At 39.8% G+C, this 15,071-nt stretch overlaps 1 protein-coding gene across 12 annotated transcripts in view; it reads right to left on the bottom strand.

Annotated features, from left to right (window-relative positions):
• AAK1 (AP2 associated kinase 1) overlaps nt 1-15,071 on the bottom strand; it is a 193,431-nt gene that overhangs the window by 9,909 nt on the left and 168,451 nt on the right. For 3 of the 12 annotated variants that reach the window (XM_055243318.2, XM_063617849.1, XM_055243319.2), the window contains 4 exons: nt 14,440-14,541; nt 12,590-12,691; nt 10,803-10,913; nt 8,740-8,850 (listed from right to left, as the gene is read on the bottom strand). The exons of 4 other annotated variants lie outside the window; for them this stretch is intronic. In XM_055243318.2, coding sequence (XP_055099293.1) covers nt 8,740-8,850; nt 10,803-10,913; nt 12,590-12,691; nt 14,440-14,541 — 426 coding nt within the window. Of the gene's footprint in view, nt 1-6,099; nt 7,820-8,739; nt 8,851-10,802; nt 10,914-12,589; nt 12,692-14,439; nt 14,542-15,071 lie in introns of those variants that run through there. 5 more of the 12 variants (XM_055243324.2, XM_055243325.2, XM_055243321.2 and 2 more) reach the window with 3 other exon arrangements.

Here is a 15,071-nt window from a genome sequence, read left to right as displayed (position 1 = left end):
GCGGACAGGAAATAAACAGAATACCTTCTCCCTTGCAATTTATGTGGACAGACATAATCCTAATTTCTCAGGCAAGTAAATGGATATTAGATTTGTCTCAGTGATACCAAGATGATAATTTCTGGGAGAAAATTCAAATAAAAGGGAGAAAAATAAGTTTTCCAAAATAAGGTTTGCAGAGCCTTAAAGACGGACAAGAGGGCCCTAAAACTCCTTGAACCACCTTCCTCACATAGTATCAGTTGGACAAAGTTTTCAGTTGCCAAAACAAAAGCACAATTTCTCATCTTCCAAAACTACCTTGAAAGTTGATGTTATTAAGCTTGTTCTGCAGGGGAGCAAAATATCTCTTAGGGAAAAAAATGGAAAACTTAGTCAAGCCAATGACCAACTCTGGCATCATACAGGTCAATAATCCAATGAACACTAGTTTGAACAGACTCAGTGTTTTTTGGAAATTTAAGCTGAATTCAGTTAAAACAATTTGTGCACAGAGACTGGCAAAAAAGCAGCTATCTATTGAACCCGGGCACTTTGGATGCCTGAAGTGCTAGATTACATTTTGAGAACTAGGAAGTACCAAGGGGTGTGTGTATGTGCCCATATCCAGAGTTGGAGAGGATGGAAGAACATGTCTAACCCATCAAAATTATTTGTTAAAAAGTGGGTTTTTGGTCAAGAACCCATTTGGAAAACCTTCCAACTCAGAGCATATTCTATGACCTTCATGATGAGTAGTGGGAAAATCAGATTTAAAATTCCAACAACTTTGAATAATTTACAAAAAAAGTCACAGAAACACCAGAATATCAAGTTTGAAGGGAAAATTAGTCTCCTGTCCTTCAAAACAAGGACAAGAGCTATTTCCTATCTTTCTTTCAGCATCAACAGGCTTTGTAGGAATGGAAAAGTACATTTAAAAGGTTCTCCTGAGAAGGCCAAGTCCCTTAACCTTTCTATTCTTGTTAGAGGAGGTACAGTGTGGCTGAGGCAGAGAGCAACCACACTTTGCAACTCTCCGGGCCTGGCACTCTGAAGGGCAAAGAAATGCCAGAGAATATGGGGGAAGCCCAGACCTCCACATTCCCTTAAGGAATTCTGGTGGTGGTAGCACCAGAAACAAGGTAGTCAAGAGAAGGATAAATTCCAAATATACTGGAAACAGAAGGTAACCATTAAATCTTGTTGGCAGATAAAAGTCTTTTTTTGAGTATGTGAATGTGTTCTTATAGAGAAAATGTGTTTTCAGGGTGAACAGTTCCTTTATATGAAGGTAGCATTGTGTCAACAAGAAAACGTGTTTGAAGCAGTCTCTCTACTAGCATTGAAGGATTTATACTAACCTAACCACATGCCTTGGCCCAGTTCCTTTGGTAACAAATGGCATGACATAGCAGATACCCTGTGGCCACAGAGCTCGGTAAACACTGCCTGTTGTATCTCAGGGGCTAAAGCCCAGGGCCTGGCTTCATAGTCTGCACAGGGTCTTACTTATCATGGAGCCTAAGGTAGGGTTTTGTTATAATTCCCTCAAACTGGGTCATACCTCTTTTTATTTTGGTTTCAGACATAAAATTAAGCAAGAAGTCAAAACACACTTCTTTTTCTTGCTCTGATGTAGGACTGTGTGCCAGGTTAGGCACGTTGACAGTTTCAATATGGGTAACTCCATATTAGTCTATTTTGAGGCTCCAAATTATGTAGATTTCAGCAAGAACTCACATGCTTCAGGGAAGAGGAGTTCCTAAAATACCTGATAACTTGGCAACTATCCTCACCAGCTCCCTATTCACTTCCAAAGCAACCCAAAGTGCTGAATCATTTAGGATGGGTTTCCCCTGGAAACGCCATCAGATTGACATAGTGAGGGTCATCAGAATGCTCCCTACAGAATCAAAATCTGAAGACTTAAATGTCAGGCTGGATATTCCTTAATGAAATACATCACACACAACCGGAAGTTTACTTTTCCTCATACCAAAAACTGAAATAACAGTTACAGGGAGTATCAAGGATATAATTCTTGCCAAAAACAGAAAATGAAGACTTGGAGTATTGAGAAGAAGCCTTCTCACATATAGTAAATAGAAAGCAAGATATCCCTTCACAAGAACTTGGAAATGCAGCAGCAATTGAAATGTAAAATCTTAGAACCAAACTAGGGAAATCAAGAGACATACATCAAACTAATAATTACCATGACCTTCTAGCTCATATAATAAAATTAAGCATTTGGCTCCACCATATATTGGGCAGCTTCCCTCCATGGGTAGCTTTCCACCATATATTGGATAGCTTCCCAGGTATATTCCCACCATGACTGGGAAATGAGGGATCTAATGGAAGCCAAAAATGGCCAGCTGTGCCTCTCAGGCCAACGAGGCAATTAAATCAGTGAGCTTTCTCACTGGGGATAAAATTATTTTTGCCAACACAAAATGGTTAATTAAGTTGGCCTGGGTATATTAGGGATTAAGTTAGAGGAGGGAAGCTGCAAACCTGCGCTCCATTTTACAGCCCTGTGTCTGGTCATATCCAGTGTAGGCTGGCAGGCGTCTTATTCTCCTTGAGACTAAAACAGGGGTTTTACTCTTTCAGGTAGCCATGATTCATTAATATGTCCTCAGTGTGTAGCTATACTTTTCTTGTGCCCAGGTACTTATTGTCACTCAATACTGTGTTAAATCCTTTCTGCAAAAAAGTGGGTTTTCAGCTCAGGAAAAGAGCAACTTATTTTAAGTTATTTACATCTCTAAACATCATGCTCCCATTTGAACAGATAAAAGTCTTTATTCCCCTGTATGTTTACATAAGAAAGTTCTTTACAGACTTTTTTTTATACAATACTTGTGCAGCAATGTTCAAATTTCACATTTTTACTGCATAAGACAGCTTCATGTACAACTGTATGCTTTGTCTTCTTGGGAAGGACGGGTTAAAGACCTATGATAAATACACATCCACGTGACAAAGGAGAGTGCAATAGGGTAGAGTAGAATACTCACAGGAAAAGAGTAAATTCAGGTCACTACATCCAAGTGTGAACCAAGTAAGGGTCTTTAATTCTAGCAACTACCACCATTTGGTAATTTCTTTGCATAGGTTAGCATTACCCAAGGAGCCTCCCTATCCCATATTAGTGAAAGGAAATCTGGGAGAAGCAAAAGAGTCTTCTTGTTATAGATTTTCTGGGACTCATTCTGATTTAAGAAATCTAAGCACATCCAACTTCAGAAACATTACTAATGTGGAAAAAGAAAAGGCTGGCTTTGTGTTGATAAAATTATAGCCTTCAGAGAGGAATAAAGATAGCTTTGCAGTATCTGGAGTGCTTCAGGAAAGATTCCATTCTAAATATTCATGTGATAGTTTTTCTGTTCTGCCAGGCAGCCTCTAATTTGCTTAACCCGGCACACTGGGCAATCCTGTCATTTTCATCCCAAAGCTCAAAGTTAGTGGCTATGGGAGCCTGATAATCTTATAGACTGAGAAGGTTAAGGACTCTGGGAAATCATAGAAAAACCTTATCAAGAGAGACTTTATTTTGGCCCAAGGTATCTATACCATGTATTTATTTAGCTGAGTGCAGATCCCTCCACATCATAGGCTGTCAGCCCCAAAGATCCCTTCACTCCCATAGCACTGCTGAAGGCAGAACTGTTTCTAACCTGGGGAAGGTTATATTGGTTGATCAATTATCTGTCAGGAGAGTAGGAAATAAGTAATCAAAACAAACAAAAGTATTAATAAAAAACAAATATTACATCTTGAGAAAAGTAGGTTCGTTTCTTGGGTTTGTTTTTCCACAAGTATTAGCAATCCAAGTTCTGTAATTCTAATTCAGGAAGAGCGAAGTCCAATATCAAATAACACCGAACAAAGTGACAACTTCTTTCAGAGGCGTTTTAATACACATATCTTTCAATTTTTTAAACCATTCTAAAGACTAGGGAATCACAGAAGTTTCCTTATTCAGAAAATTAAGGAAATTAAGTCTTAATCATGTTCACTTTCTATTATAAGGTCCTGAGAATTTTTTGTGGATTATTCTTTTTACTGTCTTCAACAGTAACCACTCTTCATCTTACAGGGTTGAATTTGCTTTCTGGAAATGGCTAAATGTTACTCAGAACCAAGAGTAGTAGAAAAAGTAGATAAAGAAAGAATATACTTCCAGATGCTTTCTCAAAGTGATACTAATTAAATAATATAACTGATTTTCTTACACCTTATTACCTTCCTTGATATTATTTCTAAGGAGAGGAGTTTCAAAAATAACTTTAAGGATGCCAGCATCATTAGAATAAGTATTAACTTCTTAAGTAAAACTAGATGACATTGAAGGGAACAACACTTAGTTAGATGTCAAAATTCTGATATGTCTGCTAAAGAAATCATTAATTATAATATTATAATCACACTTAGAAGTGTCCACTTAAGCCTTATCTCCTCTGAGGTATGTATTTTTGAAAACGTTGGGACTCATTTGAATGTTGTAAAGGGAAAAATCAATTTGTGATGTTTTCTGCTATAGTTACTCCTCTTACATAGCTGGAATAAAAGCAAATCAGAAACATATGCTTATAGTATTTGCCCGTTTTAAACTGGTAGATTCCTGATTATACATTTAAAAAGAAATCTTCTGACACCATTTTATTAGAATAGGTAGGTGTGTGTCCATGCATGTGTTTCTGTAATACTTAAAAAGGAAAATCTCTAAGATTATGATTTAGGCTTCTATTCAGATAATCAAGAAAGAGCAAGTTAGTAAAAGCCCATTATAATTCTTTAAAATGTAAACACTGCTACCATAATAGCAGGAATTACAGAAGATAACTGAAGAACATCAGGATTATATAAATCCTTCACAGCCCTTCTAAACATAATAATATATACTTAGGGCCCTACACTTCTATAATCTTAAAGACCATCTAGTCCAAACCCATTGTATAACTCTAAGGAACAGCAGCTCTAAGAGGTGAAGTGCCTGCTGAAGGTCACTCAGCCAGTGGCTGGCAAGGGCCAGGATGAGATCCCAGGTGGCCTGTCCTGCCCAGGCCTCTTCTCCCCCGACCCTGTTCAATCCAGCTCAGGTCCCACACCTGTAAAATGAAGAGGATGGTGGACTAGAGGATGGTCTCAAGGTCCCTTTGTAGCTCAGGCTATGATTCTACACGTACCAGTACCAGGACACTATGCTCAACTCAAATAAACTCTTTTAGCTCAGGGATGATGCCCTAAACCAAGGAAGGCTCTGTTTACCAAAGCACTCATATGTGTTCCTTAACAGAAAAATAGTTCTCCCCTTTGAGGAGGCCTCACTCTAAATAAGCCCAAGACAACTCCTTGTCATTATCTCCCTCAGGCTTCTACTACCGTCTCTGGCTTCTAGTCTGCTCATTTTCATTAACTGCCTCCATTAAGCTTTACTGAGCCAAATGACTAGATAATATATCTCAATGTAATTATGGGTAATGCATGAAAAGAACAATTTAGAGATACCTATTTCTAAACTGTACTCTTCATAGTTTCAATTAAATTGAGAAACTAGATATTTCATTATATTTCTAACATGTATATATGAAAAAAATCAAATATGAAAACATAGAACTCAAACATTATTCTTATTTAAAAATAAACATTTCCTTCATTAATTTATACATTCTTTCTATGTCCAGGAAAGAGAATACAATTCTGACCTGCAGCAATTTTCCTGTCCATAAAGGGGTAAACCAAGTCCTATTTTCACTGCCATCCAACCACAGAGAGCCCTTTGTGGATATCTTTTGCTTTTTAATCCTCGGCAGGAAGCTTGTGCCTCTCTCAGTTTTGGAAATGGTCTGTTATTCAACTAGAGGCCTTTACCTAGCTCATCTTGTTTCAGCCAGCACAGGAAGTATTGAAAGACAGAAGGAAGGCTGGAAGATTCAGACTTTTCCTCCAATGCCTTTCAAAGGCTGCTCGCACATTCCTAGGGTCAAACCTTGCCCTCCAGAATGCAGTGTTTTATAGGCTGTTGTTGCTGTTAAACTTTTTTCCCCCGTAAAGTGCAAATGTGAGGAAGAAGAAACAAAAGTACTAGATAGCAAAACAAGCAAATGGACTTGGAATTTTATTTATACAGATCTGATTAACTAAGAGTTTCCCTTTTGATGATGGACAATGGCACTAGAGGAAAAGAACAAGAGTGGGGTTCCTGTGCCCACTTCTTTTCAAAAGGGTGGTTTTATAAAAGTGCTTTCCACATAAAGAAATAAAATACGCTTTAATGAGTAAGTACATATACAGAGGGTGACCATGAGGCATGTTGTCATGTTAGTGCAGGGGCCTTTATTTATTTTATGAACAATATCCTAAAGTTAATAAAGAACTATGCTTTGTTTTATTATTCTTTTTTAATCTAGGAAGCCAAGGAAAACCAACTGAACATATTCCATTGGCTGCAGCCTTCAATTTAAACATCAGAAAGAAAGGTAAGCTGGGCACACCCAGATTGTGTCCAGCTTGTCAGCACACTTATTTCTGATTATCTGAAAATAAACGACATGCTTATTCTAGAGACAGAGGACCTGCTGAAAGCTTATAGCAACACACAAGTCTATTCAAAATGATTCCATATGTTACACTGTAGGATTGTTGTGTAGTTATACAAGGGAAAGAGATCAAAACCCTGTACAGACATCTGATATCAGACTTGAAATGCCAAGTGGAAACAGAACTATTCAGCATCTTCATTTATACACAATTTACAATATTTGATTCAAAATAAAAATCACAAGAAAAATACATCTGTTTCTGCTACAATTCCTTCCCCTCCCTATCCTCCCCCCACCCCCGCCCCAGTGAAAAGTCTTCTAATAAAAGGTATCATATTACCACCACTGTCTTGTTTTGGTCTAATTCTGAGATCCCACTTGGAACAGTTAACATGAAAAGGAATGGCAATACTTGGGATTTATATAACGTACACATTTTATCCAAGGATCTCAAATACTTGCAGTCACGTCTCCAGATCTGAGAAAGCACGGTTCAATGGAAGCCAGAAAGCTGGACGAATGCTGGGTAGGTTGCATGGGGTGTAAAATCCCTTGGCTAAGTCTATGATCAAACAAGGTCAAAGTTGGTTGGCTAGAGCTGGGCTCAATTTCTCTTCTCAAATATCTACTACCAGTCAGTAAGTTTTACCCTTTCTTAAACCACACACCCATCTCCAGGCTACTGCCTAGAGTTAAGACCAACGGAAGTAGCCATGTCCTCATGAAAATGCATCAGGATAAAAAGCAAAAACAGGGAAATACATTCATCAGCATCTGGCGAAAGGAGACAGGGGTTGGGAGAATTGATCTGGGAGGCCATTCCTAGCAAGAACGAGACAAAAGTGTCAATTCACTAGTTTCAGTTACAGTTAAGCTTTTGGTGGAGTTGATTCCAGCAGAGGTGAAGCTCATGGCATCTAGCGTTTGATTTAAGATAATGCTATTGAAGAAGGGTAATGAGAACACACAGCAAACTAACAAGGAGGAACTGGCCAAGGAATATCTGGAGGGCCGAGTGATTTTCTTTCCTTATCATTTCTACAGGAGAAGGCAAGGGGTAGGAGAAAAGGGCTGGAGGGCCCCTTATTTGCAGATTTTTTTAAAAAAATCATTTTTTTCATAACTCTGTAATGAAAACGTATTTTACGGTATGAAGGTTACAGAACTGCATCTGCTACTGGGTCACGGCTACAGGTCTATGAGCTGATCCACCAGCAGTAAAGACCTGGCTAGGTTGGGAAGACTGGACTCAGAGCTCCCACTGCTGTTTCTAGAGTGCCCACCTGGAAGTGGAGAGATAGGAATTCAGTACAAAACATAGAGGGTTAAGGTTTAGATGTGCAGAGCAAGCAAAGAAGAAAAACCAAACCAAAATCAAAACCAAAACAAAAAAAAAAAACAAAAAAACCAAACCCTAGAGAAGCAATATTTTACATTTGCAAACCCTTACATGTTAATTTTGAAACATATAAGTTAGCTGTCCACCACCTCCCACCAAAAGCTCAGGCATTCTGTGCGCACACCACAGTATAGGCAGGACATCTTGCAAAGAGGGCACTATTTTCAAATCAATAGTTTTTTTGGTTGAGAATTGCTGGCTATACACCAACTTCCTGATAATATCAAGCCATCTCCCTTTGATAAAGTAAAAATCAATAATTTTTGCTTTGGGGAGAAACTAGTTATTAAGACACTGCAATAAGAATATGCTTTTAAAAATAAATAGATGGTCCTATGGCAATTTAGTGTTTTATGGCATGTTCAAATGATTTTCATCCATCAAAGTTGAAAAAGGATGCTCCATTAATGTCAAAAAGATGTGAATGATACCAAAACACAGCTGTTAATCTCTTTGGAAAAAATATTTATTACGGATTATTCTAATCACGATAAAAAATGTGATGTGCTTTTGATATATACCTTCAGGTTTCCACTGACTGAAGATCATTTTGCTTTTGGCTTCATGGTAAAAACTAACTTTTGGCCAACTGTTAAATACTTCTCTCTAAATAAACACCATGGTCAAACTTTAAAGATACCTATCTCTATCTATCTCTATTGGTCCAGCCTACAATGATTCTCATTACCCCCAATGTCCTTCATTAAATGTTGATGCTTTTCTTCCCCCTTGCAGATTAGGTGCATGACTATTTTGAAGAGAACTGAGGCCAAGCTCTTCTCTTTTCCCCATCCTTTTTCTTACCTTGTGGGTTTTTGGTTATCAATACAGGAATAGGGTCAAACTCATCTTCAGCCACCTTGTCCGAGCCCTCAGGGACATCAAAACCTGAGATGAGATTACTATCTTCTGCAGCTTAATACAGAACGCAAGTACACAAGCAGAAACAACAGAGGCAGAGATTAGCAAATGAGAGAATGTGAAAGAGGCACAAAGATCTCAACTGTACAGCCCTGTTATTTTCAAAGGTGAAAGGACTTATCTGAGTTGAAATAAAAATAGCAAAACTGGAAAATACAGAGATATAGAAAAAAATGCTTTAGAGTTGGGCATGTTAAGACTTTTATAAATGATTAGGGAAAAGGGTTCTTGGAAGAATTATATTATTTATAAGACATTAATTGTAATTATTGTGAGGTATCTCTTCAATGTCACTAATCCACAAAGGCATAGGAATAAGTTACTTGTCTTCACTGAGGGAACAGAGGCCGAACAATATTTGAAAAACTCAAAACCGGGGCGGGGGGCGGGGCAGGGGAGGAGGAAGAGAATTGGTGGCTCTCTAAGAAGTAACCACTGTATACAAGGCAAACAAAATACTGCTGGAAGGACTCACTGCACTGTGGCTGGGAAAAAAAGACATTGAAACAACTCAGAAGCCTCAGGGAACGTTGAGGCACAAGATCACATGCACTGAGGCCTCAAGTAGAAGTTTGTTAGAATAGTCTTTTCCATTCTAATTAAAGCTATCCTAACAGCAAGCAAGTGCTGGCTGAGCACTTATTTTGCAAATGATGCTTCTCTGTAATTCTACATTGTTGCTGATACACTCCTGCCAGACATCACTGTCTAAATAGGTAACTTCCCTCTACATAATCTATAAAAACATAATCATTTTAATGTCATCGGGGTAAAAACAAAAACTCAGCTACTACCATTGCAAACCACAGGGGTGATTATTTTTAGTCATTCTGGGGAGTCTTCCTTCTTGAATTTTCTCCTGAAGGGACTTAAGCTCTTTCTTTTCTATGCATTTTCTCTTTCCAGAAGACTACTTTCACTACCCAATCACAGAAAGTTCAGTAACAAAGTAAGCCAGGCACTGAGCCTGACACTGTCACAAACTGCTCATTGAATAGAATCTGATTCAAGCTACCTCTGTCCAGCAGGATTTCAGACCACTATTAACCCAAGACTAAAAAATGAAAATAGTAGATTAGAAAGAGAAATCCAGTAACCAATCATGACTTGAAGGTGAACTAAAATTCAAAACTTCTACAAGTTCAACCTTGCAGGACTGACTTTTGAGGAAAGATGCTTATTTCTTTACTGCAGTCATCACTATGCAATAACTTTGAATCAGATATGATAAAACCATTTTACATTCTAAGGCCAACAAGCATCATATGATCATTATAGGCAGACAGTAGATAGTCACTTCAACCATCTACTTGAATTAACTGCAAAGGTATCTAGCTCTTAAAGGTAACATGCAATATCTGCATTCTATGTTCTTGCCAGAAAGAAATACGTTCACCAATCTGTTGTCTAGGTCTTTTTTTAGATTTAATTTTATTTATTTTTAGTACCTGTCTGCTATTTTTTTTTTTAAGACAGAGTCTTGCTCTGCTGCCCAGGCTGGAGTGCAGTGGTGCGATCATGGCTCACTGCAGCTTTGCCCTCCGGGCCTGAAGCAATCATCCCGCCTCAGTCTCCTGAGAAGCTGGTACCACCGGTGCATGCTGCCATGGCTGGCTAATTAAAAAAATTTTTTGTAGAGACTGAGACTCCGTATGTTGTCCAGGCTGGTCTCAAATTCCTAGGCTCAAGTGATCCTCCCGCCTCAGCCTCCCAAAGTGCTGGGATTGCAGGCCTAAGCTACCACAACTGGCCTGTCGTCTAAATCTTAGCAAATATTCTCACTGAGAGGTATTATAACACAGTATCTAGGAGATACTCAAGTTTTCCATATAAGGAGGTAGTTTTAAAACTTCACTAGTAAAGACTTTTGATAAGAAAAACTTTCAAAAGTTGTTTAGTTCTTTCCCCTCTAGGGACACACATGGGCCTGAGAAGAAAGCATTTACCTTTATGGACTGGAGCAGAGATTGCTGTGGGGGCAAACTCTTCCAGAAGGTCAGTAGTAGGGTTAGAGAGCAGAGAGCAATCAAGCAGGGAATCTTCCCCGGTGAGAGAATCTGAGTCCAGATTAACAGCATCCCAGGTCAGTGATGGCATTAAGTGGCACACACAACAATATCATGAGATTAGATCTTAGCTTTTAAGTTACCGCATTTACACGTTACACATACAAGCCAAAGTGGTAAAATGAAAAACAAAAGAAATGTGTGGAGCCTTCTGGATTTTCATCTATAGAAACATGTCTTTCTAGATTCCTCTTAACATTAATATAGAAATAGAGGATAATTTTTTGCTCAGAGGTTGCTGGTTAAACAGGTCTGTGATTTGGATGCTGAGCTAACTTTAGCACCTCAGTTCTTAGTGAATGCCATTTGGGAGAAAAAACTTTACAATTAGAGTTTCACTTAAACTTTCCCTAAACACTCATAGAATGAAGTTATTATAGGACAAAGTAGCCAAACTGATTAGGAGAGGGTTGCCTCTGGCTTACTATTAGCAGAATGTGACAAGATTAAACAGTACCTTCTAGAACTCAACCAGGTTCCCACCCACAATGCCTCTAGCTAGGATTCTTTACATTGAAATTGGCCCTTTGAACATGATTTTGATTTCAGAAAACCAAGACAAAAACTCAGAGTTTAAGTTTCTTTTTGAGATGGAGTCTCGCTCCAGCTCCCAGGCTGGAGTGCAGTGGGGCGACCTTGGCTCACCACAACCTCTGCCTTCTGGGTTCAAGCGATTCTTCCGCCTCAGCCTCTCGAGTAGCTGGGATTACAGGCATGCGCCACCACACCCGGCTAATTTTGTATTTTTAGTGGAGACGGGGTTTCTCCATGTTGGTCAGGCTGGTCTCAAACTCCCGACCTCAGGTGATCCGCCCACTTTGGTCTCTCAAAGTGCTGGGATTACAGGTGTGAGCCACAGCGCCCGGCCTGAGTTTAAGCATTTTAACACAGGAATTGTTTTCTGAGAAAGTTTTCTAGGAGAAAACATTCAAATGAGGATAAGGAAAATAAATCATATTGTCTTTGGAGGTAATTTTTTTTTCACCTGCATGAATTTATCCTCACATTTCCTAGGCTTCTAATTGTTTCTATCCAAGTTTGAAAACCAGATACTTTTATCAAGGGAATTATGGACAAAAAAAAAAAAGAAGGTTACCAAATCTGTACTTGTGGGCAGTTAAGAAATTCTATTAAGACTGAATTTTGAAATTAGGGTACAAGCAATACTAGATCTCGGGAAGACTTCAACTTTGCCTACAATTTTACAGCAAATTACCTATACAAGATTAAAGCACTGTGCTGGGAACAGAACATCAATACATAGAAGATGAGCTGCATGGACATCACTGGCATTGGTAAACTGGAAAGATGCACAGCAATCTGGAGGGTTAAGGGTATCCTTACAGCTAGGTGGAGTTCTTTAATTAAGGACATAGAGTGATCCCGCCACCAGTGAAAAGAATCTTGAATAAAGAAATACTGTAACCAGAGAAAGCCCAGAGATCACCCCACAGAGAACATGGCTCCAAAAAGTACTCAGTTCTTTAGCAAGGAAATATATCCCTCAACATCTAGAAGCTGGGGCTGTGACAATTCAGGGTGTCCATTTCAGGAGGAACTACCTGGGCTTCAAAATAAGCCCAGGATTGACTGAGCCAGGTGAAAAGACTGGCTCACAGGTTCACCACACCGACCAGTCCCTGCAGCTGCAGAGACACCTGACTGACCTGTGCGATTCGAGGTCACAGATTCCGTCTGAGATGGGAGGCGCTGGGGAACTGGGGGCTCCAGTCCTGGTATGAGACTCTCAACAGCAACATCAGCTTTTTCTTTCATAACAGAGCATTAAGAAGAGGAAAGGGCAAGGGAAAGGGAGTCAGAAGTTTCTTTAGGAAATTCTGTGAAGCTTTCTTCTTTTTTTTAATTCTCATTTTTTGAGATGGTGTCTGGCTCCTGAGCTCGAGCGATCTATTCCACCTTGGCCTCCCAAAGTCCTGTGGTTACATGCGTGAGCCACTGCACCCAGCCATGTGAAGACTTTCTTTTAACAGGTCTCTAAAATGCCAGTCTCAGGCAAGGTGGAAAGAACAATAAGTTACTTTATTTCTGCTGCTCTGAGTGTCTAGGCTTCACTGAGCATGCGTGTGCAAGGTTAAACACTGTGGCCAGTCTCACTAATGATCAGTTCTCATAAACGAATTCGGAACATAAGCCGCTCAGCAAACCTCTTCCATGTCAGAAGAGATGGGCTGAAAGGCACCTTATTTTTTTCTGGTAATTTCGCTTTTATTAAGGGATAAACCTAGGGGCAAACATCCTCTGTCCCATGCAAAGGCCATTAATCCATCTCAAACCCCATCCCAGGATGTAGCTGGGAGGCCTTTTGCACCACGTGACACCCCTCAGCTGCAGGCCTACCCCTATGCAAGGTCATGGCACTTCTGAGTTCTAGGACTTTCTGCCCAAAGGCATTATTAGGTGCCTCACGATTGGACCCTCCTGGAGTACAGGGGCCTTGGACATTCTGCAAATCTTGCCTGCCTTGCTGTTGGAACACAGGAAAATGTGAGAGAGGAAGCAGACCAAGCCACTGCCCTGGATTCTATTTATGGGGCTTAAACAGTGGGCAAAATGTTTTCTCAGTTACTGATACTTGGTATATACATGGACCTTTTTAAATTTTTTAATTTTGTTTAAGATGGGTCTCTGTCACCTAAGCTGGAAGGCAGTGGCATGATCAGGGCTCACCGCAGCCTCAAACCCCCTGGCTCAAAGCGATCTTCCATCTCAGCCTCCCAAAGAGCTGGTAGCATAGGTGTGCACCCCCACACCTGGCTAATTAACAACATTTTTTTTTGTAGAGATGGGGTCTTCCTGTGTTTCCCAGGCTCGTCCCACTGCAGCTGGATGTACATGGGCCTTCTAAAGAAGAATCTGGGCTGGGCATGGTGGCTTACCCCTGTAATCCCAGCACTTTGGGAGGCCAAGGCAGGTGGATCACCTGAGGTTGGGAGTTCGAGACCAGCCTGACCAACATGGAGAAACCCTATCTCTACTAAAAATATAAAAATTAGCCAGGCATGGTGGTGCATGCCTGTAATCCCAGCTACTCGGGAGGCTGAGGCAGGAGAATTGCTTGAACCCGGGAGATGGAGGCTGCGGTGAGCCGAGATCTCGCCATTGCACTCCAGCCTGGGCAGCAAGAGCGAAACTCTGTCTCAAAAAAAAAGAAGAAGAAGAATCTGCTAAATTTCATTAAGTTCAGTAAAGGTAAAGTCTAGTTAGAAACCAACTTTTTAAAGTTTTTCTAACTAAATGCGAAACTTTCCACATTCCTCCTCATTCATAAGAGATCCACTCTAGAAATCTCAAGATATCAAGAAAGGCAAAAAATAGACGTTGTACCCCCAAAAAGCAAGGAAAACACATTTGAGTGATACAAGTGAGATTAAATAGCCTTGGCTTCTGGGGTGGCAGGGCTATTCCCCAGGGATTGGTTAACGAGGTACTTGTCATGCTTGAAACAGGCACACATATCATGCACGACTGAAGAAACAAACAGAGATGATGACTTTACCAATCACAGCATCGGAAGTGCTACCAAAAGGATCTGTCATAGGCAAGAGGTCAGGAAGCAGAAGAGAAGTGTCAGGAGATTTGAGTCCCTCAATTAGTTTTTCTACGTTGGGCAGAGAGACAAAAAGAAAGCAAAAATGCAGTGAGATATTAAAGCCAGCGGATCATTCACTATTCTTTATGCAAACACATTTTAGGGGTCAATATTTGGTACAGATTCACCATAAAAATGAATGCTATTAATATCTTGTTAACAACAGGCTTTCAAAATTAGAAGTTTAAAAATGATTACTTCCTCAAGTGAAGTAGTCACTTTGTAAGGCATTCAAGATGCTGCCCTGGGTGTGTCTCCTTGTTTTTATTTGAGGTGTAATTTGCATATAATAAAAGTTGCCCATTTTCAGTGTACAATGTGGTTAGTTTGGACAAATGTATACTTTCATATCATTACCACTGAAATGATACAGAACATTTCCAAAACCTGAGAAAATTCCTTCATACACCTTTACAGTCAGTGCCTTCCTCTCACCACAGACCCTGGTAACAATAGATCTGCTTTCTGTCCCTACAGCTTTGCCTTTTCCAGAATTTCCTATAAGTGGAACCACAGAGTATATAGTCTTTTGTGTGTGG

Source organism: Symphalangus syndactylus, chromosome 14 (assembly GCF_028878055.3).
Source record: "Symphalangus syndactylus isolate Jambi chromosome 14, NHGRI_mSymSyn1-v2.1_pri, whole genome shotgun sequence".
NCBI classification, from domain to species: domain Eukaryota; kingdom Metazoa; phylum Chordata; class Mammalia; order Primates; family Hylobatidae; genus Symphalangus; species Symphalangus syndactylus.
The sequence above is the reverse complement of the archived record's forward strand: the minus strand, read 5'-3'. Positions and strand labels throughout refer to the sequence as shown.